This window comes from Orcinus orca, chromosome 5, assembly GCF_937001465.1.
Source record: "Orcinus orca chromosome 5, mOrcOrc1.1, whole genome shotgun sequence".
Taxonomy (NCBI): Eukaryota; Metazoa; Chordata; class Mammalia; order Artiodactyla; family Delphinidae; genus Orcinus; species Orcinus orca.
In genome coordinates, this window is record NC_064563.1 from 2,622,231 (window position 1) to 2,649,384 (window position 27,154).

The 27,154-nt window shown below is 47.4% G+C and overlaps 2 protein-coding genes across 4 annotated transcripts in view; one reads left to right on the forward strand and one right to left on the reverse strand.

Moving 5' to 3' along the window:
* Window positions 1-24,458, reverse strand: part of LRRC3B (leucine rich repeat containing 3B) — a 93,809-nt gene extending 69,351 nt beyond the window's left edge. Inside the window, exon 1 of one of the 3 annotated variants that reach the window (XM_004271899.4) lies at window positions 24,322-24,458. The gene's annotated coding sequence lies outside the window, so the exon portion shown is untranslated. Of the gene's footprint in view, window positions 4,033-22,038; window positions 22,986-24,321 lie in introns of those variants that run through there. The other 2 variants (XM_049710136.1, XM_049710137.1) reach the window with 2 other exon arrangements.
* LOC125964504 (translation initiation factor IF-2-like) lies at window positions 2,106-25,429 on the forward strand. Its single transcript, XM_049710248.1, has 4 exons — window positions 2,106-2,192; window positions 21,925-22,125; window positions 22,861-23,433; window positions 25,357-25,429. The coding sequence occupies exons 1-4, from the start codon at window positions 2,106-2,108 to the stop codon at window positions 25,420-25,422; spliced, it is 927 nt and encodes a 308-aa protein (XP_049566205.1). The 3' UTR covers window positions 25,423-25,429.
* Window positions 25,430-27,154: the final 1,725 nt, after the last annotated feature.

A 27,154-nucleotide genomic window follows, 5' to 3' on the forward strand; every position in this document is an offset into this window, starting at 1 on the left:
CTCTGAGCTGAAATCTGTGCATTTGTCTCCTCCTCCCCAAACCAGGCACAGGATGCCGTGATCTTGAAGCCAAACTTGGCACAGGGCAGCTGTGTGGAGTTTGAATGCTGGGCATCACTGCAATGCTGCAGGCTCTGCGTGCTCTCCGGCACCGAAGCTGCACCTGGGAACGGTTTGCTGATGACCAATTTCCAAGCCGAAGGATTTTTTCCTCTTGCTTCAAATTCCTCCGAGTTTCATTTGAAACTCCTGCTAATGAGATGTATCAGGAGTTAAGGCATGTGTCAGAAATGCCAGGTCTTTACAGAACATGCTGCAAGAATATGAAGAGTATGCCTTAGTTTGGGGCAATAAGAAAGGGGTGCTTCCATGGGAGGGAAGACTGAACGATGTGTTATTTGCATAGAGTTTTATAACTTCTAAAGTCCTCTCAGAAACCTCGTACCATCTGACCTTCAGACCGGCTCCACGAGGCCCCTCCACCTCGCAAGGAGTCCCCCGTAACTCCCATGCAACTAATATTTAGTGAGCAACTAGTATATGCCGGGGGCTGGTGCACCCACGGTAGTCAAGGCCACTGCTCCCACAGAGCTCAGGGTGGAAAGATCATCAAAACCAGCAAAGGAAGCATCAAGATAACTCAGGAGAGGGAGAGAAGCCACAAGGAAAACCCATCAGGGTAATGTGTTGGTGTGATCGAGGATGGGAGCTGCTCTGAGCGGTGACGTCTGAGTTGAGAGCTAAGCATGAGAAGCAGCCACGGGTGAGCTGAAGGGGGGACCCAGGGAGCAGCATCAAGTGCAAACTCAGCAGGTTTGGAGCAGGAACATGCTCAGCGTCTCCGACAAACAGAACGAAGGCCAGCAGACTGGCCGGCGCTGAGCGGGTGGATGGTGAAAGGTGGGTGGGAGTGTGAGTCACCAGGCATAAAGAAACAAGACGGGGGCTTCCCTGGTGGCGCAGCGGTTGAGAGTCCGCCTGCCGATGCAGGGGACGCGGGTTCGTCCCCCGGTCCGGGAAGATCCCACATGCCGCGGAGCGGCTGGGCCCGTGAGCCATGGCCGCTGAGCCTGTGCGTCTGGAGCCTGTGCTCCGCAACGGGAGAGGCCACGGCAGTGAGAGGCCCGCGTACCGCAAAAAAACAAAAACAAAAACAAAAAAAAAAGAAACAAGACGGGGGGGAAGGAGGAAAGCCGGTTCATGTCTACAGAGTGTTTACTCTGGGCCAGGCCTCGATCCAAGTTCACAATTGTAAGTGGAGGGGCTGGACCTCGGACGAGGCTCTCGGACTCTAGATCCTTTATGTGTGGCGCTATGGCCCCCACCCTGCCATCCGGAAGGCCAGCTCTGGTTCACCTAGGTGGAAATGGGAAATAAAGGAACACAGATATCTTGAATCCTACGTAGGATCTTTTCTACCTGCCAGACTATCTCCTGAGTGCTTTTATATGAGGGACATAATTTTGGCCTGAATTTTAAAAATTGGAATTTCTCTAATGCTTAGGAATACTGTCTTCACTTCCTGTCCTTGGCGGCCTCCGGGCTAGAGAATCAGCTGACTGATTCTATGCTCTGGGATAAATTCAAGCACTGCAGATAGAATATAATTATCAGATGAAACTGAAAAGGTGGCTGAAGAGGAAAAAATAAAACATATTTAATGCTTCCAGGAAATGAATCTCAATGGATCTTGCTTGGTGCTACGAGGAGAATGTCATAGAGTTCTTTCCTCCACCCTCCTCTACGCAAGTTTGAATAATCTCTCTGTCACCGCTTTTACATGAACTTGAATTGCTTTAGAAACCTGTCATAGTGAATTAGCAAAAGCAGATAGTAATTCAGAGGGGTGCCAGTGCGGCGTTCCTGAAAACTGCTGGTTGGAAGACTTCCTGCAGCATTATTCGGAGACAATAACTCACTTTCATCACCATGTGTCAGTGTGAGCAAACGATGGGCTTTCTGTGGTTTTTAGATTTAACTTTCTTAAAAGTCCATCATAAAGATGAAAAGTACACGGAGAACATCCGCCTTCATCAAACAAGAGAACGAGGAAACGAGCACACCCTGCAGTCACTTGGCGTGGATAAACCAGACGCACAGACCCCATGGCAGCCCGGCAGGCACTCAGGTTTCAGAAGATCCTTGACTTTGACATCAAGGGCAAACTTGAAGGCTGGCGGAATGAGGAGTCAGTAACAGAGACATGTAAAGTAAAACATTCTTCCTCGTGAGCTTGATGATGGGTCACCTCCTCGGAGAAGCCTTCACGTCATGACTATCCTGTCGCACCTGCCTCATCACTCTCTGTCCTGTTACCCTCATGATTTTCTTTTTCTTTACAAGACTTAGCAATTTTTGAAATCACCCAGTCCATCTCATTCCTTGCTTAGCTACTTCTATCCCTCCCACCCAGAGCACAATTTCCATGAGAAGCAGGATCTCAAAGGTCTTCCGTGAGCCCCGAGGAACAATGCCTGGTGCGTGGAAGTCCTTGATGAGTATCTAGTGAAGGACTTCTGAATTCACAAAATTCTTATTATACCAGAGGCTATCCTGTACGTAACAGTGTTGTTTGATCAGCGGTCATAGTAAAGCCTGTGCAAACCAGAATCCAGGCAGTCACCGTGAACCACCTTGGCTCTGCTGGTCAGAGACCGACTATGTCTAACGGTTACTTGGAGGAGGGAATCTTAGCTGTGGAGCAGCTGTATGTCTATGCACTATGAAAGCACGTGCCTTAGTGAAACCGTGCACAAGCCCCTGTTTCCCTGTCTTTTGAAGTAAAAGGCTGAATCGAGAGTTAATGATAGGAAACGTGAAGATGGAGAAACAAAGAATAGCTGTTGGGCTGGGGAACTGGTAACACTTTAGACTATAAATCCGCCACATAGCAGAGTCACCGAACTCCCAGTTCCCTGAAAGCTATAGATAAAGGCCTGACACGCCTTCCTAAGTTGTTTGTACAGGAAGCAGAACCCACCAGATGAAAACTGCTGACTGCAAGGACAGAGACCCCAGACTGGTTGAAACCAGAAGGTCAATGATTCTTGAAACTTCACCTTGATGCCAACCAGTCTGAGAACCGGGCACAAGCTAATCACGCACCTACAGCCCCCTCCCTTCCAATGCCTTTAAAATCCCTTCCGTGAAAGCCACTGGGGAGCTCAGGTCTTTTGAACAAGAGCTGCCTGTTCTCCTTGCTTGGTGCCTGCAATAAATGCTGTACTTTCTTCACCACAACCTGGTGTCAGTAGGTTGGATTTACTGTGTGCGGGTGAGTGGACCCAAGTTTGGTTTGCTAACAGTAGTAAGCTCGAGAAACTGTTATCCACATTCTCAACACTTACGTCTTGATCTACTTGATGAAAGTCTTAGATTATCGCTTAGATTTCTCTACTTCACAAAGTCTAATAGTTTCTGCAACTTTTTATTTTGAAAAAAATTTAAGTCTGAATCTATGAAGAGGGTACAAGAATTGCACAATGGGCACTTTGGATGAACCAACTGTTAATTTTCTGTCACACCTGCTTTCCCAAATTTCCCTAAGTGTCCCAACATGTCCTTTATAACTTCTTATTTTTTGATCCAGGGTCCAATCAAGGATCACTCATTATATTTAGTTGTCAAACTTCTAGTTTCCTTTAGTCTAGAATGGTCCCCAAGCCATGGCTTTCTTTTTGTTTGTTTTGGAGAGGGGTGGTGTTTCTGACATTGCCATTTTTGTAGAGTACAGGGTCAGTCGTTTTACAGAATTTCCTTTCATTTTAATTTGCCTGATTCTTTCCCTTAGTTAAATCCGGATTAAAATCTAACATTTTAAGTACTTAACATGACCAATATAAAGTAGATATAAAAAGCTCAGGTCCCCAGAAGGAATTTTTAGGCTGAAATACCAAACCCATGAAAAATAAAAACACTCCTGACACAGGTATCAGGATCAGGGATCACGTGATAAGACCGTCTCCTTTTCTGAATTTGTCAAAAGCCTCATTAATATGATTAAGTTAATGTTACTCACATGTTAGTCACTCACATCCTACCTTCAAGAATTTTGCTACAGGGTTTCCCTGGTGGCACAGTGGTTAAGAATCCGCCTGTCAATGCAGGGGACACAGGTTCGAGCCCTGGTCCGGGAAGATCCCACATGCTGTGGAGCAACTAAGCCCATGCGCCACAACTACTGAGCCTGCACTCTAGAGCCCGTGAGCCACAACTACTGAGCCCGCGTGCCACAACTACTGAAGCCTGGGCGCCTAGAGCCCGTGCTCCGCAACAAGAGAAGCCACCGCAATGAGAAGCCCACACACCGCAACGAAGAGCAGCCCCTGCTCGCCGCAACTAGAGAAAGCCCGCATGCAGCAACGAAGACTCAACGCAGCCAAAAATAAATAAATAAATTTTAAAAAAAAAGAATTTTGTTACATCCAAGTTTTTCCTGCATTAGCATTTATGCACTCTTTTTAAAATTCAATTTACTTATTTAAACTCTTTCTTAGCCTATGAAATAATACCAATATAAATGGTTTTGCTATGCTTGCTGTATTTTTCTATACTATCAAAGTATACATAAATACCATCTGTGCACATCTAAAACCACCTCCCATTGCACACTTGGGGAATCACTGAGCAGAGTAGGGTCAAACTGCTCTGTGTGCACACGCGTGTGGACAGAATTAGCACAAAAGGCTTTCTCAAGGACTAAGGAAACAAGAGGGGGCCAGGTTGCCAGGCCAAGCCGGGGGACCACATTCAAACCAATGACAAGACCTGCAGCTCCTGAGAGACACAGCTGCTGTCCCTTGACACCAAATGGACTGCTTCTCTGTTCATTTCCCAACCCCTCAGCAGGTGAGATTGAAAACGGGGCCAGGAAAACATTACTTGAGCAAATGCTGACGCTGATGGAATCGCTGTGTCCTCCAGAAGATCACTCTTTGTGGCCTGTAAAATACCTGGATTGGATCACACGATTCCTACGTTTCACACCCTCTACGTTTCCCAGACAAGGAGCTCGAGACCCTGAGATGCCTAGTGGCTTGTCCAGGGTCACACTGGGAGTCGGTGGTAAACCAGGACCTTCATCCACAGCTTCAGATGCCCAGGCCAGTTCATTCCATCCCCCAGAATTCCCCCACGCAGCTCCCTGAGCCTTTATAGCTATTTATATATAAAACCATACACACCATATACATATATAAAACCGTATTTATACACATATATAGAGAACACACATACACACATACACATGCGCACACACACTTACATTGTGTCAAACCACATTCTGGCTTCCTGAGTGCCTTGTGAACGCTCTTTCACCACAAATGCGTCCAGTCCCAGAAAGAAGGGCGTTCCCCAAACCTCAACCCTTGTCATCTTTGCTACTCACCAAACAGACTTCTCTCCCTGTATCCCTGCATACATGAACCACGCAGCCTGGAAGGCTTTCAGGAACTCTGCCCATCCTAAAAGATACATTCCTACCAAGGTATTATCATACCATAGAAGGCAGCTTTAGACCTGCAGACAATCACTCTAGGGCTGGACCTGACACCTCCCTTCCCCTTAAGCTGTGATCCTGAGGAACAGACGCCTGGCCAGCTCAGGGCTGGATACCAGCAGCTGGTGGATCTCCACTGACCCAGGACATCCTCAGGGCCTCTCCCCTCTTTCACCCCCACATCCACTTGGTTGGTTCTGTGGCATCTGTCTCCTTAGCATCTCTCGCTCACCCTCCCTTCTCATCCCCGCTGATACACCTTGATGCAGGCCCTCCCTCACCTCCCCCAACACTGTTATGAGGTCTCCTCCCCGTATCCTGGTCACACTGCCTGCTCACCAAGACACCCTCCTCACCAACGCTCTCAAAACATGGTCCAGGGACTCCTGGGGGGTTCCTGAGGCCCTTCCCAGGGATCGGTGAGGATATAAGACTCTTTCCATAATTCTGTAGATATGACTTGACTCCAGTTATGATATAGACTATTTCCATAATACCACAGACACGACACTAAAGACATGACTTGCCTTTTCTACTCTTCACCTATCACAAGTGGACTGGGGTTTTCCCAAGGCTTTCTGCCATGGGCTATCACAAGAGAATGAACACAGAAGCAGGTGTGGGAATCAGGTATTAATGTGACGTGCAGAAACGTAACATGATGCCACTCTCCTCACTGAATTTTTGTTTTGGAAAATAAATTATTTTTCACAAAAAATTGCTTTTATGTTAACACAAAATGTGCTTACTGTTGTTATTTTTAATAAATTAGTAAACTTTTAAGTTCTCAGTATTAACTTCTAATTTAGCATATTTGGTAAATATGGATACTATAACCCATGTAAACAAAAACTCTTTGGGATCCTCCATCATGGCTGAGACTCTGAAATGTGTCTAATGCCAGAAATTTGAGAACCACTGTCTGAGTTATTCTCGTAAAGAAAATTCATTTATCAGGTCACACCTCCAATGTATAAGCCATTGCTATCCACAGGTAAAGTCCTTATGGATTTAGCAGGGCCCTCGAGGCTGGGCATCCCACCCATCACCCCACTCCCTCCTGCACTCAGCCAACCCCAGCACAGGTGTCCCAAGGAGCTGCAGTGGTTTTGTATTGGGTTGATTTTGCTTCATTTGGCCTTGTTCTCCAGAGTTCCCTTGCCTGTGGGTTTCAAGGGAAGGTCAACCACAGCAGAAATCTGTGTGAACCATGGCAGCGGAAGTGAAGCCACAGCATCAGACTGGACACCTCTGCGGCATGTGCAGTTGGGGCATATTATGGACAAGAAGATACAAAAAGACCAAAAAAAAAAAACCCAAAAAGCCAACCGCCACTTCTGAAGAGCCAGGAGCAAACGCAGGACACTGCGCATGCCCCCTGCACGCGACACCACCAAAGGGGCGGGCAGACCACCTAAGCCACACCTCCGGCCCCACCCCTGGCCACAACCCTACCCTCACCCTCACGTAAGGAACAAGCTCACCGCCCCCACCCCCATCCCGGGTAAGAGAGCAAGGGAACTTGTTGCTTGTTTTTACTCCCTCTGGCAGCCACCGCAGCCCCAATAAAGCCTTGCCTGGATTTCTCGTCTGGCCTCTGATCAATTTCTACTGATTAAGGAGGCCCAGAACCCTGGTTGGGTAGCAGGTCTCTGAAGCCCTTTTGAAGCGATTCTCATCAACTCCCGACCCAGGTGCCTATATGACTCTTGTCTTCTTCGTGTCCTCAAGGTGCCCAGCACATATATGTGGCGCTCCACCTGTAGTGCTTTATGACCTCAGTTTTCCATAAATCTGCCTCTCCCTCCTATGTCTACAAGCTCTCTGCAGTCAGAGACAGGATCTCACGATCTTTATTTCTCTTTCCCCAGTCCCTGGAACAAATGCATATTCGTTAAATAACCCTAACACAAGGGAGGTAGAATAAATATGGCAAGTGGGTTTCTAAAGGTCAGACATGGGGGAAGGGTGAATGAGAAAGGATGGAATTGAAGAATTCCAAATTTCTAAGTGGGAAGGTCTGCATAAGGTTTGTTTGTTTGTTTACATCTTTATTGGAGTATAATTGCTTTACACTGTTGTGTTAGTTGCTGCTGTATAACAAAGTGAATCAGCTGTGTGTATACATATATCCCCATATCCCCTCCCTCTTGTGTCTCCCTCCCACCCTCCCTATCCCACCCCTCTACGTGGTCACAATGCATAAGGTTTAAAGTCTTTAAACTTTAGTAGGCATAAGAATTACTTGGGGAGCTTGTTAAAAATGTCAATTCCTAGTGTCACACCTTCAGATATTCTGATTTAGCTGGTTAGGGGCAGGGCCTACAACTCTTCAGTTTAAGGAGACACAGGGCCCTCTGATGAAAGGGTCCTCAGAACACACCTTATGAACCACTAACAAAAAGAATCGGGGGAGGAGGGATGCTTAGGTCAGCAGTTCTTAAACTAAGCTGTTCTGAGTCACTTGGTGGGGGAAGGTAGGGAGAGCAAGGAAGACTTGATAAAAATGCAGTTTCCTGGGTTCCACTCCAATTTCTCAGATTCAGAGGTACTGGACATCCAGTGGGACTCAGAGTCAGAAAACTGTACTCTCAGTCTTGAGAACCTGGGGCAGAGGCATGAGCTTCCTGTCTCCAGCTAACCACCTACCCTGATCCCTGAAACTTCCTTCTAGGAGGCAGAAGCCATAGGATGCCCCTGGATGGAGGAGACCAATAGTCCTAAGAAAAGGCCCTTTGCGGGGGGGGGGGGGGGGGGGGCGGGGATCATATGAAAGATTCTAAAGAAAAGATCAGGAGCTTCTGGAAAAATACTGGATTAACAAAAAGACTAATAGGACTGATTCACAGAAAGGACAGACAACTGCAAAGACAAGCCTCTCTCCATAATTTTGCCAATGAGTTTTGACTGTCTGCTTGGTGCCTGTGGATTTCTCTCCAGTGGTATCCCACACAGTTGTTTTTTTTTTTTAATTTTTATTGGAGTATAGTTAATTTACAATGTTGTATTAGTTTCCAGTGCACAGCAAAGTGACTCAGTTATACATGTACCTATATCCACTTTTTTTAGATTCTTTTCCCATATAGGCCATTACAGAGTCCTGAGTAGAGTTCCCTGTGCTATAGAGTGGGTCCTACTTGACTGTATACAGTCTTGACCTGCACCATCCAGTACGATAACCAGCAGTCACGTGTGGCCACTCAGCCCTGGAAATGGGGCCTGCAAGACTGAGAAGCTAAAGGTTGAATTTTAATTGTGATTTATTTAAAGTTTAAAAACGAATACTCAGTTATTGGAAAACGTTTAAGTATATCTGCTACAACTTGGATACGTAAATCTGATTTTTCAACAGTACCTTTATGAAATCTAAATATAGGTCAAGTGTTTCTGATGAAAATTCAGTGTCCAAAGCGCAATGTGCTGTGGATATAAAATACACACGAGATTTCAAAGACTCGGTGTGGAAAACATTTAATGAGTTTTAATTTGGATTTAAGTTTAAATGATACTTTTGGAGATACTGGGTTAAGTAAAATATATTATTCAAACTAATTTCACCTTTTTCTTTTTACATGTGTAGGGTATTACTGGAAAGCTGAAATTGCATAGGTAGCTAGCATTATGCTTCTGCTGGACAGTGCAGTTCTAGTCAAGACTGTGTAAACTGTGACACTGAATATTGTCACTAAGTATTTTGAAACCGTCTTGGAACGTTACTCTATAGAGTGAAGTGCGTGTATAAAGTTGTCACCCCAGAGGACCAAAGGCTGACTCCAAAAATGCTATCATTTTAGAAACACAGTCTTTTCTGGATCTCATCCCTACCCCACCTCCACCCGTGATGGAGCTGGCGAGTCCCCTCTGAAAAGAAGCCTTGGGATTTTCAAGTCCCAGTCTGGTGTCTACACACCTTGACCACCCTCTGCATTCAACAGCCTTACTTCAAACAACTTTGGCTTATTTCAAACCACCCCAAAACGGTTTAAGAATTAACACTGATGAAAATATTCAAAATATTATACTCCCCACTCTCAAAGAAGACCCAACACTATTTTAGATCAAATCAATGGCGTGTCTCTCTGAAGGGACCAGTTATGAGGCCAGCCGCACTCCTTAGCCATGTTTGTTAAATAAACTACCAAACAGAAAATGACACTCTTTTATAATCCCTTCTAATGGGTTTCATCCATCTGAAAACTGCTTTGTCTGTTACAGGTGTTTACTCACACCTTGAGACAGAGGTTTTTAACTCAGGGTCCATGCCCTACCCCTCCCTATATTGTGGTCATAGCTAGAATACAAGGGATCCACAACCGTGGGAGGTCTTTCTGATTTTTTTTCTCCACTGATCTCCAACTGGAATTTAGCTTTCCTTCCAATTTCAAGGCAAGCAACAAAGTACATTGGTATTATCGGTACCTGTGACATGAGCAGTAAAAAAATCACAGCTTTTTTCCACACGACCACACAGTTGTTCCAGAAATCCTGAAATATCGTTTATGTGCATCATAACTTTATGGTAGTTAATTCTTCCTGACTATAGCCCCTCATACTATACAGAGGCAACTCTTAGTCAATTTCTAATCTGGTCATCGTTCAGCTACAAAACAGGGAAGGTGCATTCTCCACCTAGCGACCAGACAACTAGGATGCTGTATAGCCTTACGTATCTACACTTGCTTGTCCTTCATGAATACGTGGGAAGAAATCAGCCATTTAAATTATTTGTTAGAGTTTCGCAAAACTGGACCGTTCAAATGAGAATTTTTAATTCTTCGTAAGTTAACACTGTCTTTTGAAATATGAGAGGCATGTGGGCTGCAAGTCTATAACAGGCAAGTTCAGACACATCTGATGGTTAAGCTAACTATTAAAGTGTGTTAAAGTAATTTTTAAAATATTGTTGATAGATTGGGCAGTGATATAGGTCATGCATACATTTGTAAGCTCTGTGAAAATCAGTGTGTTTGTGTATTTTTTTTTGTTCTTTGTAATCCTACATACTTCTTACATTTAAAAATTTTTTTACATTTTATTTAAACAAATTAAAAATATTAATTTTAATATTTTACATTTTATGTAAACACATATTAATTTGTTGAAATAAAATTTTTTCAAAATAAGAAGAGATACGTAGGTTTCACTAGACTGCCAAAAGGATACATAGCAGGAAAAATGGTTAAAACCCCCTGACCTAAGCATTACATTATTCATCCAGGACTCTGAATATCCATGTGTTTTTTAACTAGAGGCACCTGTATCTAGTAGAATCCACAACGTTACCCAGCGCCCGTCAGGTAACACTCACACTGCCTACTCCACCCACAAGTGAGGCTCTCTGTATTTCTGTCTCTATTCTTGTCGGCACACAGAAAAGGTGGAGAAAGGAACATTGCTTCTTAAAGAAGTAATGGTGCACAGCTTCACCTGAGAAAGCCCTGGAAGCTGATGACGACAGAGTTTTCGGAGCTTGGGAGGCAAACAGTAACTACCTAGTAACTCAATAAAATGCCATTAATTTTCCTGAGAAACCAGTTGGCTCTTCCACCTTCAATATGAAAAGTGAATTAAGATTTTACCTATTTCCAAAGCTATTTCCCTCCATCCATCGAGTACAACACAAATGTGTATTTAGAAACAGTACAACCCTTGCCAATTAAAAAGAAAGTTATGCGGGTAGTAGTAAAACCAGGCTAGGCAGAAGAAAGTGACACGTATGGGAGGTCCACATTTCTCAGCACTGTTGTCCCAACATTTAGAAAACACCCCTGGCATAAAAACAACGCTGTCGCTTTTAGAAATTTTCTTCTGTTTGTTTTTTTTTAAACACCAAAACCAAGATTCATCCACAATTTAACACTGTCAATACTTATTCTTCATTATACAACTGGCACGCCAACTGTTACCTAAGCACGTCACTCTTCAAATCCCACACCCACACATTCTTAACTCCTCTGCACCCAGATATGAATAAAGATGAATAGCATCTTGAGGAAACAGTATCTCCATTCTCAAATTGCAAAAGCCATGGAGCAAAGTCCTCCTCGTGTCTGAAGGATCTCTCAGAGGAACAAGAAAGACCCCGAAAGCCACGATTTTGTCAGAAAAAAATCACTTCCTTCTATGCAACCTGCCCATTGGGTATTTAAAATGAAAAAGGACCTCACGAGTCCTTTCCAATGTTGAGGTTCTATGATTCATTTATAAAGAAATGACTTTTCTTTGTTATTTTACTAAAATTAAGTTAATTATGTTTTTTTGGTAGGCCAGCAGCTCAACTCAGCGTCTCTTTACGGAGAACTGCTCCAGGAGACCCTATGTGGGGTGAACTAGTAAAAACTTCAAGGTGTTAACAGCTTCTTCTCTAAAAGAATTTATGTTTCCTTCATCTCCAAACCACAGTTGCAGGAAATTTCCAACACTCAAATTAACCGTTTTCTAAATGTTTGTTTATAAATTGGACGTTTCCCACTCCATTCATTAGTGTTCACTCATTCTTTCATTCAACAGGAAGTTACTGAGTGCCTACTAAGTGCCAGGCTGGTGGTAAGCATCAGATACCACGGTATAAAAAAGACACATCTTTGCCCAGATATGTTTCACAAGGTGGCTAGGTGCCAGGCTAAATTATAGTAACCTCCTATATTAGTCATCTCAGGCTGCCTGTTAATTTTGTTATAAATTCCATAGGCCGGGTGCAGCAGGAATTTATTTCTCTCAGTTCTAGTGACTGGAGTCCAAGATCAAGATGCCAGCATGGTCAGGGTCTGATGAGGGCCCTCTCCTTGGGTTACAGAAGGCCATGCTCTTGCTGTATCCTGAGGTGGCCTTTCCTGGGTGTGTGTAACTGGAAAACAGGAAGGAAGCTCTCCGGTGGTGTCTGGCCCTACCCTCCTGACCTCACCCAAACCTAATCACCTCCCAAAGGCCCCATCTCTAAACACCATCACATTAGGGGTTAGGCCTCCAACACCTCCGTCACAGCAAATGTGCTATTTGACCCATAATGTTAACTCAATAAACTTAAGTGTTTCAAATCCACCTCAGAAGAGTAGGACCTGGGTTTCTCTGGGGTTTGGTTCCTGAAGTGGTTGGTATGGGACAGGACCCCAGACACCAACGGGGGGTGAGAGCTACAGCAGCACCAGACCCCTCAGTCCTGAGGGCCCAGGGGGGCTTAGGGCTTGGAAGCCCTCTGATGTGCTTTTGTAAGTCAGGTGTCCTTACTCCAAGGCCTGCTTGCAACTCCAAAGCTTCTCGTGATCAAGTTCAATCAGACAATACGAGGAAACAAATACGGATAACCCAAAATCAGAATAACACCAGGATTCAATGTATTATATCACAAAGCTGCAATTACAGAGTGCTTTTCATCAGGCCTGATGAAGCAGGCTGGTGGCCTAGCCACCTCTCTACTTCGCGGAAGCCGGCATCCACCAAGCTCCCTCAACTAGAAATAATTCCACTCTTCTAAGGTTTGATCATTTTTCTTAAAACCTGCTCAATCAAAGCCAGCCTGGAATGGAAAGTACTCAAAAGAGGGGACATTTTGGGCTTCCCTGGTGGCACAGTGGTTGAGAGTCTGCCTGCCAATGAGTGGCCCCCGCTTGCCACAACTAGAGAAAGCCCTCGCACAGAAACGAAGACCCAACACAGCCATAAATAAATAAATAAAATTAAAAAAAAAAAAAAAGACAGGAAATTTCACAAACGTAAGTGCAGCTCTTGACAGGACCCCGACTAACACCTAGCGCGGCTGACTGCTTCTCAGAGAATCTCCCCCGCCTCGAAGGAACAATCAACACACACCGCATAGAAGTTGAGTGCACCTTTTCCCCAGGATCTTAGATCCAAGCAGAAGCAATCAATCGCTCTCAGCTGGATCTGTGACAGCCAGCCTTCCAGAATGGAATGTCAAGTTCCTTGTGATGTTTTTAACAGAATGAAGGGGAAAAAAAATACTCCTACATTTCTCTTCCCCCATCTATTGTTAAAATTAAAAAGGCAGGTAAGGCTATCCGGGTATCTTTGGGTGACTGAGATCAGGCTTGGGCTCTACTGAGGGGACATCTCTGCCACAGTCCGTGGGTTCTGGGAAAAATTCTAACACGTGTCAGGTTCTTTGCAATGGCTTTTATCTCCATAAGCCAAAAGGTTCTTTGTGGCGAGGCCGTTTGGCAGAAAACCAGGGCTCTGAGACCTTGAGGCACTCTCACCGAGCAGAACCACATTGGAAGTCAGGTATTCAACTGCAGACCTTATCGTGGCACAGCCTGAGGACCTAGAATCCCATTCTCCCAGAGGAGACTGGATATAGCCTCTGGGTAGGCTTTGTTTTGTTAATTTTGTTTATTTTTTGATTGAATGCGTTCTACCATTAACCATTACCATTACGAGCTTTCGCATAGAAATCTGGACGTCTGACATTTTTTGGGCAAATCCGAAGCTCAGACCCGCACTGCTGCAGGCAACAGAAAGGCAGAAATAAGAGGAGACCGCAGCTGACTCCCCGGTGGATGTTACCATAACCCAGATACGATCAGAGCCCCTCTCCCTCCATGCCCTCACGCTCAGCTACACAGAGACTTAACAGACCATGCTGTCCCCTCTTGTGTGCAGGTGCTCATGTGACTCTGCTCCTCCTGAGATGCCTCTGTCTGTCTTGCCAGTTTGGTGGGTTTTTGCCATCAGTCTTTCAGGATTCAGTTTCAATGCCGCTGACTCCATGAAGTCCATTCTGATATGCCTGGAAGAAGGCTTTGCTCAAGGCTCTTAAACCTTGTCTTGTGCTTGTTTTGTTGAACCTCTCTTCCTATGTGCAATATTCAGTGCCGGGTACGTAGCAAGCGATCCGTAATGCTGTGATCAATACTAGAAACAAAGACTTTTAAATGGTACTTATCACGTACTATTCACAGTACCTTATACGTATTAACTCATTTAAGCCTCACAACGACCAATGATTATACCCATTTTACGTAGAGAAAACTGAGGCACATTAAAAGTTAGGAAATTCTGCCAGATTCACTCAACTCGACTGTGAAGTGGCAGAAGAGGGATGAGAACAGAGTCTGGCAGCCTCTATATGAGAAGGTGGATGGACACTTAGAAGGAGGGGAGGGAGGGGAAGAAGAAGGGAAAGCAAGAGAGAAGGAAAGAAAGACAGATGAGCTGTCAGCAGGCCGGAAGAGCAGATGGAGAGAGCGGAAAGAGAAGCTTTTGTGGCAGGAAGTGCAAGTCTTTGGGAGAGGCAGGGGCAGTGGTGTGTGCTAGTCAAGTTTTAACAAGGGACTGTCTGGGAAAACAGCACTGCTTTATAATGCCTGTCAGGTTCTGTGGTGTAGATGCCCCTGCCGTAGCTGATTTCAGGCTGCCGTGTGGCATCACCAAGGGCAGAGTTTCAGAGAAGAAGTGAGAAGCCTTGTCACTGCTAACTAGTACTAACACACCAGCTCGAACACACCAGGGCGTAGGTGTGCCCAGGAAAATGACAGATGGAGAGACAGGCAGGACCGGGTGACGAAGGACCTATTAAACCATCGTAAGGATGTAATCCTCCTGGAGACGACCAGGAGGAACTGACAAGTGTTTAGCAGGGACTGACATGATTACATGGTTATAAAGAGTTAGACACAGATGAACACACAGTCAAAATTTTAGGAACTCATCTTCCCTCCAGCTCTCCTGAGCGATTATTATTGTTGCAAAGTTATCAGTTGGTCCACTGCTTTCCTAGTCTATCCCTTTGCCTCCCAGCTACTCTTCCCACCCCCATCCCCTCACTCTAGTCACAGACCCTAAGGATGGCAGAGTGTCTCCATCTATCATTGTTGGATCTGTGGTACGTAGGGTCTGGAAGCTCTGAGCAAGAAAATGAGCCTGGACCCGCTTAAAGACGAAGGCCAGCGAATGGAGTATAAATTAAAAAATGCCCTCGCAGACCACCGCACTGGAAGGGGCTTTAGAAACCATCTAGCTTGCAAGCGTCCTCTGTCTGAGGAAAGGGAGCAGAGAGCAGTCATCCTAACCAGCCCATCACCACCAAGCTGGTTAGGGCCAAAGCTGGTTGCCCGGCTCCTGACCAAATGCTCTACATGCACATAAAGACAAGGTTCCTGAGATGCTGCATCCCCCCTGCAGAGTCAAAGGCTTTCTTAGAAGAGACTTCTTTTCTACTAAGCAGGTTCCACTTCACCAGTCGGCACAGACAGACGCACGGCGATCCCCAGGCTCAGGGACCTGCTGTCATCTTCCCCCAGCACAGGACAACATGAACCACGTGCTTAGGGACCACTCTGTGACCTCGGTCCGTCTCCGTCACTCGAGGCCTTATGATCCAGTTTAAGAATTCTCCAGATCCTGGCCTCTTCCCATGGGTCTCCATCCACCTGCCCACACTGACGCCACTTCCTGATGAGTAAGAAGTGGGTAGGGACAGGAAGTGAACCTTGAAAAGCCATTGTGGCAGCTCTGCTTTGAAAAAAAAAAACTGTTGGGAGAAGTTGAAACTGTGGGCTGAAATGCACCGTAGTCTAATAATTCAACCTCACTTCAGGAGAAATTGGCGAGGCTTCAGGACATGCGGCCAAGACAGCCAGTGGGAAATGAAATGCAGGCCAGTGTTCACCCAGCCAGGAGCCAGAAGCCGCAGCTGCTCCAAGGAAGCCCATTTTCCAGTTCTCACAAAGGCATCCCATCGGCCGGCTGTGGCCCTGACACGTGGCTCCTTTCACCTAGAGCTGTTCTCCACTTCCCAATGCCCATCAGAATCTACAAGGGTGACCCCTAGGAATAGGGTGGATAATGCCAATTCCTTGGGCCAGAGAAGTGAAAACTCATCTGGGAAGACAGACCCCAAGGAGGTCTCCACAGCTGAGGGCCCCTGTGCTACAATTTGCCCAGGCCCATCCCAATTCACACCCACTTCTTAGAGGAACAACTATACTCCCTTTTACTCTCAAAAGTATCCCGGTCATGAATGATATGGTCACCCCAGTCGCAGACCTCCAGGCATCTATCAAGTGGATTCAAGCAATCCAGGAACCCGAATGGGACAAAAGTCATGAATTTGTTTACTAATGTTGAACGACAATTTAGCGTTTCACTCTATTATAAATGCAGGCCACAAGCCTTGAGCACAGTACCGGGACCGGTGATGTTGCCACCCAAACATACAGGTGGGATGTTCTCCTATCACGGTGCAGGTCTGCAGTCACCCACAGCAGCATTATACTCATCCCACGGGTCCACCATCAGATCTTGTTGTGCGTACACTAGTAGGTCACAATGGTTTACACGGCTCGTGTTATAATCTTATGTACTGCCATTTATATATCTAAACACATCATTCTAGGCTCCCTAAATGTGTCAGACTGCCAAAGGGCACCATGGCATAAATAAGATTAAGAGCCCTGGGCCTGGTGACGGAGAAGCCACATTTACCAAGGACAGGGAGTGTGGGAAAGACAGCCTGCCCTCTGGCTGAGGTCTCAGCTTGCCTTTGGGTTGGTCTAGACCTTGAGGAATTATTTAGGTGCATTATTAATAACTTGTACACCTCTTCTTCAGGCCTTTATCACACCCATTAGCTTTCTTCATCTTCTCTTATTTTTACGCCTTTTTTCCTTATCCTTTGGATTTGGCTTTTAGCAAGTATCTCTCAGTCTTCCTGTATTAACCGCTGGGCCCCCTTCCTTTGGGTGGCCCATTTCCCCTGATGTTTGCCCCTCCTACCCCCTTTCTTTCCTACCCACCCCCCCCCACTGCTTCTCTGTGGCCTCTCTCCTGGGCCTCCTGACCTGGCTGGCTCTCAGCCATCCCTCTCTCATGAGTTTTGTAGCAGATGCTTTGAGCACCAAGAGTCTACATTATACCTTTCGTTGGGGAGGGGTATTAATTTTGTTGGTAGGAAGTGTTTTTGAGAAGCAACTAAAACACAGACCGACCACCCGAATAAATGACTACAAAACACTCCACGGCAGGAGATGACGCGACTTTGCCAACCCAAGCTTAAATATCATCTGTAGAAAGGATGGGAAACATTCCTGCTTGGTAATTGCTCATGACCAGATGTCTAGGGAAGGTCAGCAAGCTGGACCAGGATCCTCCTCAGAGCATAAATTCCCAGTGTAGCCAAGGAAGGGATACTGCTTAGTCACTGCTACCGGGGTGAGCCCGCTGTATGCAGGCCTATGCAAGGACTGCTTTCCTAGACCAGAACTGAGGTTAAAAAACTAGAGGGGAAGCCAGGACCTTCGCGCTTTAGTTCTGGACAAATATACAAGTGCCCTGTGCCTTCTTCCGGCTGCTACCAGGGGAAATATTTGTCCAGCTGTCTCTGCCAGCAAGGTACTGATTATTTACATGCAGAATGAAAATTCTATCAGTGACCTAAAAAGAAAAAAAAGAGGAAGAAGAAGAAAGAAAGAAGGAAATCAATCTAAATCTGTATTATTCGATGCTTGAGAATGACTCACAATATTTTATTTTTTATATTTGTTTTCCATTTTACTTCTAATAAAAGGCACACAGCTTCCCTGGTGGCGCAGTGGTTAAGAATCTGCCTGCTAATGCAGGGGACACGGGTTCCATCCCTGGTCCGGGAAGATCCCACATGATGCAGAGCAACTAAGCCCGTGCTCCACAACTACTGAGCCTGCGCTCTAGAACCCGCGAGCCACAACTACTGAGCCCACATGCCACGACTACTGAAGCCCGCGTGCCTAGAGCCTGTGCTCTGCAACAAGAGAAGCCACCGCAATGAGAAGCCCGTGCATCGCAACGAAGAGTAGCCCCCGCTCACCGCAACTAGAGAAAGCCCGCGCGCAGAAACGAAGACCCAGCACAGCCAAAAATAAATAAATAAAATAAATTTTTTAAAAAGGCATAAATCCTTTTTCAAAAAGTGTCTTAGATCCTTTTTCAAAAACTGTCACTGGACAAGTATTAATATAAAAGGCATCTCAGAGAGCTTAGGAGAAATTGAAACCATAAATTTTATAAACTTATCTGTTAATTTATCCTCTGAAAGAGAAAAATCTTGTTTTTATCCCGGTGGCTGTTTTTCAATATGTATTCTTGTTTTTTTTCTTTTTTTTTTTTTAATGAATTATACAGCCCTTACTCTTAGCTTATTCACTTTGGGAAAATATGTTCCAGGCCTGTCAGCTCTTGAGAAGGTTGCAGACTTCATTCTTATATCAAATGGTCATTTCATATGTCATGTTGTGATGTATTAATTCACCAGGTTTTTACAAAGCACAGGTAGGTAGATACTAGTATGGCAGGTACAAGGGCTGCCATCATGGTTCCCAGTCACTTGTAGAATAAAGCTCATGGAAGCCACAATCTGAAGAGAAAATACTAACACTATTAATCCTATGGATTATTCAAATCTAAACATAGATTAAGATATTATGTTTTTATTTAAAATAAAATCCATGAGGGAATAGCTTCTCAGGTTCTACTTGCTTATGTTTTCTTTTTCTTTTCTTCCCCCGCTGTCCTCTTCAAATCCCACAGATCCTTATTATTTGGCTTCTCTTGTTATTAAAAATTGGTCAAGTTCAGATGCTCTGGTTCTTGATTCTCTTTTATTTTTAAGTATCTCACCAAAACCAAAAATCTTATCAATACTTCTTACTGTGTATTGCATACAAATATTTATTCATTGTGTTCTGAATAAAAAGGTTTCGTTCTTTTTAATAACCTTTTCCCAGAGCCTGTTGCTTAATAATAATTGTTATTCTGTCAACAAACTTGTGTTTATATGATTAAAATAAATACACCCCCAACCAATTGCCCCATTAGAAGTGTTATGTGGGCCACACAGGAATGAGTAAGTAAGTAGAGGGGGTATAGACCACACTCATGGGATAAGGATACAGCTAACTCCCTGACACCCCTGAAAAGCTAGGAATTGGAAACCAGGATGTCTGCCCAGGTGCAAAAGAATTCTTCTTCCTGAGGTTCCCAAAAAAGAAACCATTTCTCTGGGACGTTGTCACACCTGATTTCAATGCCACATCTTTTATTCTCTAACACTGCAGTAATCCAACTAAAGCGGTATCCCCACCTTCAGAAGATCACCCTTCTGGGATGATCTGAGGTTCAGGGCTCTCCCTGAGGACTGAGGCATCTGTGCACATTTTCCCCTCCTTACATAAAAACAATATGCGTTTCTAATGAATTCTCTAGAAAGTGAGTGCTTCCCCTGAGATAACTGAGGACACTGGGATTCAGATCAGTCAACCCAACACAGATGGCGGACTGAGGAGGTGGGTAGGAGGGGAAGGGGGGGAAGGACAGCATCTCTCAGTGCAGGCTCTCCGGGGTCATCTCTGCCACCCCAAGGCCCTTCATCAGCCAAGCCTCCTTTCCATACCCCTCATCCTCACCTCTTCCTCCTTCACCCCAAACCTACCCATCACTGCCCGAGGGCCTCTGTCCTCGTTTAGCATAGCATCAGGGATGGAAATCTTATTTCAGGTGACATAACAGGCACCAAATTTCCACCCTCCGCCTGTAACTCTTAGCTACCGCCCACCCCCCAAACACACACACACAATGTGACTCTGAGAAACAGGCTTTCCCAATTCCCCTCTCTGTTTACTGACTTTTTGTTGGTTCAGCTCCAGGGGGAGAACATCCTAGTATTGTAGCTACAGAGAAAAGACATAGGATGCTCTTAGAAATCAGAATTCTGTCCTACAAGAATGCCTAGGGGCATATGGAATCCCTAAACTGCTAGAGAAAGTCCCCTTTGTTAAAGGGACTCAGGGAGTGAGAAAGGGACAAAGAATTATTTTCCCCTTTCTGAGCCTCAAGTATGATGTGATTTTGCCTCAAATTGACATCGGCCTAAAGTTTAACGCAATGGTCAGAAATCCCGAAGAACTAACACCAAATCATCTCATTGCATGCAAAAGGATTTTTCCCTCTGAGGTCCAACATTTTCTTTTTTTTTTTTTTTTTTTTTTTTTGGTGGTACGCGGGCCTCTCACTGCTGTGGCCTCTCCCGTTGCGGAGCACAGGCTCCGGACGCGCAGGCTCAGCGGCCATGGCTCACGGGCCCAGCCGCTCCGCGGCATGTGGGATCTTCCCGGACCGGGGCACGAACCCGTGTCCCCTGCATCGGCAGGCGGACTCTCAACCACTGCGCCACCAGGGAAGCCCCAAGATTTTCTTATTTTCACAGATAATTGGGTTTGGGGCAGGACAGAGCCACTAAACTTAACAGAAGGACTTGGCTAAAATGGTTGAGAATCCGTTAAATTTTGTTTAGAATCATCTAAAGGGTTGCACGGTTAGTTAATTTTTTTATTGGAAGGCTTATCAGTAGCATACTGCAATGTCTGGCAAAAGACACACATTTGTGGTGGCTTACCCACTCTATGATAGTGGCTTTTTCTGGTTATGCAGATGGAGGCATTTATGAGAAATCAGCAAAAGGGTCTACTTTTTAAATAAACAAGCGTTTCCCTAATTAAATTTTCATGAATTAATTCTAAGATGCTGAAAACAGCCACAGTGAACCTAATCTATACATGCATAAACAGAGCTTATTTTGACCACGGGTCAGAAGACAGTGGTCTAGTACTAGTGGTACCAGAAACACACCGTGTGGCCCTGACCACATCAAGGAGGCCCCTCCCGGCTTCTGGATTGGGAAGGGTGATACCTGAGCCGACTCTAATGTTCTGTGATTCAGTCACTAGAAAGGGACTTATTTGCAGAATACTGTGTCTACAGCGTGTGTCCCTAGAGCAGAGCCCTGCTCACATTCGGATCCCCCTTCCATTTCTCCTCACGTTTACAAAGGGAATGTCCTCCAAAAGATTCAGAAAAGAAATCCAGCGCCAGCAGCCAATTCCCCAAATCTGCTTCCGGTGCCAGGATCCCATCCTCTGGAGGTGCGCCCCATGGGGCTCTGAGGGGGGATGTGCACCATCCGTCTCCCCAGGGTCACAGCTACAGGGGCCTCCAGTGCAAGGATGGCACTGCCAGCATGGCCTGGGGTTTGAGTAGAAAACGGGGGGCCTCACCCATGCTTCCCTGGGACAAAGGTTCTTTGGTACCAAATGGGGTTCAAAGAAGGGGACACACCAGTGTTCTCTACCCACAAGCCTAACCAGTCCCACCACTTACTGGCTGGGTGAAAACGAGCAAAGAAATTAATTTCTCCATGGCTTAGTTTCCCCACCAATAAAACGGGAGTAATAACTACCTTCCAGGGTTGTTGTGAGGATTAGTGCCCATGAATGAAATCTTTAGAGCCTGGCACAGAGTAAATGCGAATGCTGGTGGTTATTATTACTACCTGTCTCCCCAGAATAGCTCAGCAATCTGAAAAAAAAAACCACCTTGGTGTGGATTTTAAGTCTTCCTTCAAGAGTCGCCAAGGGACACGTTCCAATCTGTTTCTACAGGCAAAGCAAGTGGCCCAAGCACAAAACCAGGCGACAAGCACCCAGAAAGAACCAGGTCCTCGGGTGTCCAAAGTTCAGTGGTGCCGAGTGAGGGACTTCATTCTGGGATCCTACCTCAGTTATCCAGGGAATTCGGAGGAGGCCAACGCTCTATCCCCCTCGACGCCTGGCCTGGGAGGGTGTGGAGTTTGCGCTCAGCAGGTGCGCCCCAGCCTGTTCCGAGGGCATCCCCTGTCCGCCGCCTGGGACTCTGGAGCTTGCTGTAGGGAGACAGGGAGCTCGCGGCTGCAGGGGGGGCCCGGATGGGAGTGACCGAACTCAGGATTCCTCCGGAGCCCTGGCCAGTCGACGTCTCTTCCGGAAGGGTCTGGCCAGGGCGTAGGGCCCAGAAAAGGGGACTGCGCTGAGCTCTGCTTTCTCCCAGCTCGGGTCCGGAGAGCAGAAGATGTCCGCAGGGCAACCGCAGAGCCGGTGGTGCCCCTCAAAGCCTGCACGTGGGAGAGCTGCACAGGAAGGACCAGAGGGATTTACGGGGCTCCTGACCTACGCAACCTCCAAATTCGCCTCCTATGGAGCCAGGAGGAACCAGCCGGGAATTGGATTCTCAGCCCAAGGCGCCACTTTGAGAGGGGCGTGCACCTCCTCAGAGAGAGAAAGGTTAAATAAGGTGCTTCCAGGCCTTTGACAGCCCGGGGTGTTCCCCGCCAGCATCAGTGGATCCCAGGAACTGCCCTTGCCTCGCCACAGCAGTCTAGGCCCCCTTCCAGATTGCTGGGGTGCAAAGGAGGAAAGCGCCTCGCCTTTCCGCATCCGCCAAAGCGTCTGCAACAACCAGAGGATCTACCTGGGGGGCTGAGAGCTGGGCAGACGCACCTCTGCCTGGGGCCCCGGGTTTGAGAGCCAGGCCTCCCCTCACCCGATGCTCACACTCCTTAGCCCAGCGCCCTGCGTTTCGCCGCACGCCCTTCCGTGCCGCGCTACCGAGCCTCCCGGGCGTCTGGGGCTCCCCGGGTCCCTCGCTCCGCCCAGGTGCGATGTGGGGAGGGGCGGGAGAGGGGGGCGGGGGCTCCCACTGCAGCCTCCGCCCCCTGCGCTGTCCTCCAACCAGTTGGGACCGAGGTCTACTCGCCAGGCGCTGGGACTATCCCCAACCCACCACCCAAGCCTGCCGCCGGAGTACCGGAATCCCCTTCCCACCCTGCGGCCGTGGAAACATCCCTAACTCCCCGGCGCGGGGCAGGGACTGTGGGCGTGGGAAGTGGAAAGGTGTGGAAGCCGGTGTCGGAGAAAGGAGGGGACACGGGGGTCCTCTTCGAGCAGGGAAAAGCTCCCCTGGTCCCTGATCTGACCACTCAGTCACCGCCCAAGATGCCAACGTACACAGAATCGGGAGGTCTGTTTCTCCCGGGGAGAAAGGTCGCCCCATCCCAGGCACCCAGAAGCCTGCCTTCCCAAGGCCTCCGGGGCCCGGCATTCCAGGGCTCGGGTCTGCCCCTCTGCTTTTCTCAGGTATCAACCCCTCCGCCATCCGTCTGTACGCACCCGCCCCCCCCCCCACCAGGCTCAAATTCCTTTTCCTCCACGTCTGAAGGCGGCCTGGGGCCGGCCCCTCGCCCCCTTTAGCAGAGCCTTTTGGTCCACCCTCAACCAGATCCGTACCCATCCTCAGCTTCCTCCCCCCGCCTCACCAGCTCCCTGTCCCTCCCCTAACCACTTACTTCACCCACCCGCAGCTGCACTTGCCTTCCCACGGCGCACAGCCTCGAGCCACTCCAGGGGGTTCATTCCCGAGCTGGAGGTGGCAAATGGAAGAGCGGGCCGACTCCCGCCGCGCCGGACGGAGCCCCAGGGGCGGGGGAAGCCTTTCCCCACGTCCCACCTATACTACCTCTCCATCTCCGCTCCCACTCAACCCCTACAGGCAGGATCAGCCCCGCTGGGTCCCAAACCCTCGCCTCTCTAGCGGGAACTGCAGGGAGCGAAAAGTCGACTGGCAAGAACGCACGGAGAAACAGGCAGATGCCTAGGGCGAGGGGAGGTTCGGGGTTGGGGTGGGGAGAGGAGTGGGGGAAGGGCGCAAGCGAGAACTGGACACGCAACTTGCACCGCACTGGCTGAGCAGCACGCAGGGAGGGGGCACAAAAGTTTGCAGACTGTTGCACTGCAGCCAGCGGCTCGCGAGCGAAGAGGGTAGACCACCCACCCCCGCCCCCAACTCGCCAGGAGGGAATCTCTCCAAGGATCTGCGCCAGGGAACCGGGAGGGGGCGGGGGTTGGACAAGGCTCAGAAATGGGGTGATAGTTGTCCTCTACCGGTGCCGGGAGGGATGGCCTAGGCGCCCGGGCCGAGGGGACGATGCCGCGCTTTGCGAAAAGCAACAGGCGGCTGCACCTTACCTTGCGCCGGTCCGCGGCCGGGGTGGCTGCTCCATCCTCGCAGCGCGGGGAGCACTGCCAGACCCGTAGCAGCCGCCGTCCCCACCCGACTGCCAGCGGGGCTGCCGGCCTCGGACCCGGCCGGCCGGGTGGGCTGGTTCTCCCGCGGCGGCTGCGGCGTTGGTGCGCGGGACGCGGGCGGTGCGTGGCTGGGCCGCTGTCCTCCGGCGCCTCCGCCGAGAGAGGGTGCGGCCCCGGGCGGCCGCGCCAGGAGGCACCGCTGGGCTCTCGCCGCTGCGGCGGCCGCTGCAGACCCTGCTCCGGGCCCGGAGCCTCGCCGGAGGAGGAGACAAAGCCGGGAGGGGGCGAAGCGCCGCTCGCCCAGAAACGCTCGGCTCAGTCGCTAGAGGGGAATCGCCTCCAGACCCGGGCCGGGGAGGAGGGAGGAGGGGACTGCAAAAGCTGCAGGGGACGAACGTGACCGCCGGAGCCAGCCTCGGCGGCGCGGGCGCCACTCTCCCGCCTCCCGGGCGGTGGTCCGGGATGGAGAGAGAGGGCGGGGGTTGGGCGATTGCTGCGGGGGGAGGGAGCTGAGGTGGGAGTGTTCGCTCGGCCCGCCGCCTTCGCCGCCCTCCCTCCCTCCCCCGGCCCCCCCGCCCCCCGGCAGAGCTCCGCTCTCAGGGTACTCCGGGCCGATGCTTTCCCTGCTTTTCTAACTCTGGAGATCGGAGATGAGCCGAGCTGGCAGAGGATGCATAACGTGCTGATAGGGGAATGGTCCTCTAACAGGGAAAAAGGCTGATGCATGAAATCCTTTGGACAAACCATTGCTTAACCGGGTGCTAAGTATTGCGCTAGGCGATTTTGCGGTAGGGTGAATAAAGTGGGATACCCCCGCCCCGAAGACTACAAGATAGACCCCGGAATGGTCCCTTGCAGCTCCTGAAGCCCAAAGTTTTGGGACTGAGTCCTGGACCCTGAGCCCTACCCCCAATCAATCCAGTTTCCCAAAGCAGAGGAGGTGTGAGAAATTTCCATTTTTCCTTCCTCTTCCAGGATGACTTTGAACGTGCAGCCGAAATGGAGTCTGTATGTCCCCGAAGAAAGTGTGTGTACGATTAAAGCAAATCTTGGTATTCATAATGTTACTGTTTCATGATTTCAATTCTTTATCAGATCTACACCAAAAGAAGAAGAAAAAAAAAAAAGGTCCATAGGACCCGGCCTTGCCACGGTCTACAGATACAACCTTCTTTTCCACCCCTATCCTCATCCCCTCACCAGGTAGAATTAATCTTTCCTCCTCTTTGCTGTCACGGTTGTATTTGCCAATCATTCGCAGAATTTACATATTGATAGATTTTTTTATAGATTTCTATTGCTTCACTGACCTGTATTATTATTTTTTTTTCCACTGCAACATCCAGCCATGTTTTGTATCTAATGGGTAACGTACTCAAGGAAAGCTTAACCAGCGGAAGGTCACTTTCTCCTTCAAACACAGCTAAATCCCAGTGTCTCTAAAATTAAAGGGACTCAGCGATGAAATTTTTCAGAGTTTGGGTGGAAGAGAAGACACAAAAAGTTAAACTCACAGCCCCTATGACCTAGAAATGTAACACTCTTTAATTCATTTTTGTTTCTAAACAATCTTCTTCTCCCACTGACCACCCTACCTCTGTTTGTGGAATCTCCAAAGGCAAAGAAAACCGAGCTGTTGCACAACTGCATAGGGCAAGTGGTATGTACTCAGCTGCCAAAACCTAGAGCAAACCCATTCCAGGTGGAGAAGGACCAGAAAATCATTATCATTTTGTGACCTGTGTCAAGTATGTTGGAATCCCGCCACGATCTCCTCATTTCCCCATGAGTCTCTCCTATTCTGGATGCATTTTTGAACTGTTAGAGCAGTATTTCTTGCTGACTGTTTGTGCTTTAGGGATATTTTAAATCATTCTTCTCTGTCTCCACTTTCTGTGAATTATAGGACAGATACCCCAGACCAGGTATGCACTGTGAAAAAGGTCCATAATGTGTAGGAGATTAGGAAAAAAAAAAAAAAAAGACTCCTAAGATCTTTTCTATTTCTAAGATGATACTGAGATTGGAAAGGTTGTAGTTTCATTTATTTGGGGGTTTTTTGTTTTGTTTTAAATGAATTCACAGATCAATAAATGGCAGGTGTGTAATTTGGTATAGTTTTTCTGAAGGGAAATTTTACTATTGAAAGCATAAAATGTTTGTATGTCATTGCCCCGATGACTCTATTTCTAGAAATTCATCCTCAGGAAGTAATTAAGGATGTACAACAAGATTTATCTACCGGGTATTTATTGCCGTTGTTTATATTGGTACTAGTAGAAAATTCAAACCAAACAAAACCAAACTCAAATGTCTTAACAAGAGAGAAATGGTGAAATATTTTGAAGAACTATAAATGGAGTATTAGTCAGACATTCAACTGTTGTTGTAGTGGATAGGTGAATATTGTCAGGAGTGATGGTTATAATACAATTTTAACTGAAAAAATCAGCTGCAGGGATGAGAGAATAGTGAAAATTAAAATCTGGAATGGACAGATCTCAGTTTAGAGTCAGACATTTCAACGTGCCAGCCGTGACCGTGACCTCCAATAATCGGGTTGATGTTATTTCTCTCATAGTGTTGTACTTTAAATGAAATAGTATTTATGAAGAACTTAGTGCAGTGCCTAGGGCATAGTAAAATCTCCATATGTTTTTCTCTGGCAATCGTTAAATGTTTAAAAATGAGTTTAAAGTATAATACATTTTTTATTACATCTATATGTATTTAGACTCCTGTCTAGAGTAATATGCACTCCAGTATTAAGAGG

Excerpts from the sequence above, each read along its gene's own strand:
- LOC125964504 (XM_049710248.1), top strand. The coding sequence starts at position 2,106 with ATGGCAGCCCGGCAGGCACTCAGGTTTCAGAAGATCCTTGACTTTGAC. Across the intron at positions 2,193-21,924 it reads GCTGGCGGAATGAGGAGTCA|GCAAAGCAAGTGGCCCAAGC; the intron begins GTAACAGAGACA and ends CTGTTTCTACAG. Across the intron at positions 22,126-22,860 it reads GTGGAGTTTGCGCTCAGCAG|CCCAGCGCCCTGCGTTTCGC; the intron begins GTGCGCCCCAGC and ends CACACTCCTTAG.